Below are 1,976 nucleotides of genomic sequence, written 5' to 3' on the forward strand. Positions count from 1 at the left end.
TACTCGACTCCTCTGGTATCCGCTGCTTTTAGTGGTCAGGATATGATTTAATCCACATGTGACTGGATTTAATCCAGAGGTCACATTTGCTAACTGCACAATCTGATGATGTCATCAAGAAAAGCAAAAATGCATGTGACTCATTTAAAGGAAACAGTCTGGTTACGTTTTGATGGTGTTACTAAACATGTTTTTATGGTAACTGAAACTTATTTTGACTCATTAAACCCGGTGAAGAGGCTGTTTATCAGTTTTATCTGAATTTAAAAGCAGGGAATTGAAACATCATCCAGCTTTTAATGTGTTTAATTAATGCCTGCAGTCTAATCTCTTCATTTGGCTCCTTTAATAGATAAATAGAGTCGATTATCATCAGAATATCTGATTTAAACTACAGGATAATCAGCAGGTGATGAAAATCATTCATATTTGATGCTTTCAGCACTAATTACTGATAGATTCACTCAGATGTTTTAGTTTCAGTCGTTTCTTAAAAACTGAAACAAAAAAATGTCTGTTTTTCATGCGACTGCAGCAGATTCAGGCAGCAAACTGTTAATAGACTTAGACAACTTTGAGCTTTCAGAAAGTAAATAAACATTTCTATTCCTTAAAGTGCAGCAGTGATCAAATGTAAACAGTGTGGGAGAAAAATGGAGCAAAAACACATTGATCTGGAAGTTCAGAGCATTAATATATATGATGCAGAGTTTTGGTTTGGTGTCATCAGTGTGATGCAGAGTCTGTGACATCATTCAGCGTTATTTCAACAGTTCCTCAGTGTGATGGCGGTGGGGAAGAAGCTGCTGCAGAACCTGCTGGTCCTGCATTGAATGCTGGGAAGCCTCTTCCCAGAGGGCAGCAGGGAGAACAGTCCATGGTGGGAGGGGTGAGGGGTCATTGATGATGTCACGGGCTCGGGACACGCAGCGTCTGTGATGTTCACCCCCAGGACACATAAGGGAGGAACAATCGGCCGCCTGCTGATGGTCTGCCTGTTGCTCTGGCGACCGCTGACTGGTCGGATGGGTCAACAGGGATTAATGCTCCTGCTGATGCTGAACTGGGCGGAGCCTAAAAGGGTTGCAGCTGCAGCTGAACTTCCTGTTAACTTCCTGATCTGAGGAGGCGCCATCAGGTCAGGACATCAGCAGCTGAAGCCAAATCTGCAGAACGATGAAGCTGCAGACGTTTTTACCTCTGACCTTTAATAATGAGCGGCGTTCTCAGTGTTAGTGGTGAGAAAGGAGGATTTTAGATCCTGGGTCCGAATGTTGAAAGTTGAGGTAGATTTTAGTGGTTGGAAGTCAGAAGCTAACAGAAACCTGGAGTTTATCACTTGTTGTGTGTCTGATTCTGTTCTCCTTCCCCTGCAGGAGAGACTGTAAACGAACAAAAGCAGAGGAGTCAGACGGTGAACGTCTCCCAGCCGTCTACAAACGTCATCGTCCAGCCATCCAAGGTGAGCCGCTTCTGCAGGACAGCGCGTTAGATTTAGCTCCCGGTTAGCCTGCTGTGATGCTGCCGTCGCTCTGTGGTAGTGATGCCGTGTCTCTCTCTACCTGCTGGACCTTAAACACCTTTAAAGGATACCTGGTTAAAACACATCAGACACACAAATACAGTCATATCATTTAATTCAGAGGTCTTCAACAGGGGGTCCACGACCCCTAGGGGGCCACAGAGGTACTGCATGAGGGTCGCAAAAGTTTTGGTTGATTTTTATTTATTTTTTCTATATTCCCTCCTCCATTTTCTTCCACTAATTGAAATGTCTTTAAATCCACATGAACATGAATCCAACAGACTGTAGTAAACAGATAAATGGAGGCAGAAGATGTCTTTCAGTCATCAATGCTCACATTCAGAGACACACAGGAGCTCTTTCAAGCTGGGCACCGTTTCATTCACAACACCTGTCCCATCAACCAGGAATCAGAATCAGTTTAGAAAGAATCACTTTAATAATTAAAGGG

General features: G+C 43.5%; 1 protein-coding gene across 1 annotated transcript in view; it reads left to right on the top strand.

The window, feature by feature from the left end:
- The first annotated feature begins 1,213 nt into the window (after positions 1–1,213).
- The window catches only part of umad1 (UBAP1-MVB12-associated (UMA) domain containing 1), a 3,866-nt gene continuing 3,103 nt past the window's right edge, over positions 1,214–1,976 (top strand). The window contains exons 1-2 of the mRNA XM_015402156.1: positions 1,214–1,238; positions 1,377–1,462. Of these exons, the coding sequence (XP_015257642.1) occupies positions 1,214–1,238; positions 1,377–1,462 (111 nt within the window). The remainder of the gene's footprint in view (positions 1,239–1,376; positions 1,463–1,976) is intronic.

The sequence above is a fragment of the Cyprinodon variegatus genome, unplaced genomic scaffold (genome assembly GCF_000732505.1).
Source record: "Cyprinodon variegatus isolate N-32 unplaced genomic scaffold, C_variegatus-1.0 Scaffold1308, whole genome shotgun sequence".
NCBI classification, from domain to species: domain Eukaryota; kingdom Metazoa; phylum Chordata; class Actinopteri; order Cyprinodontiformes; family Cyprinodontidae; genus Cyprinodon; species Cyprinodon variegatus.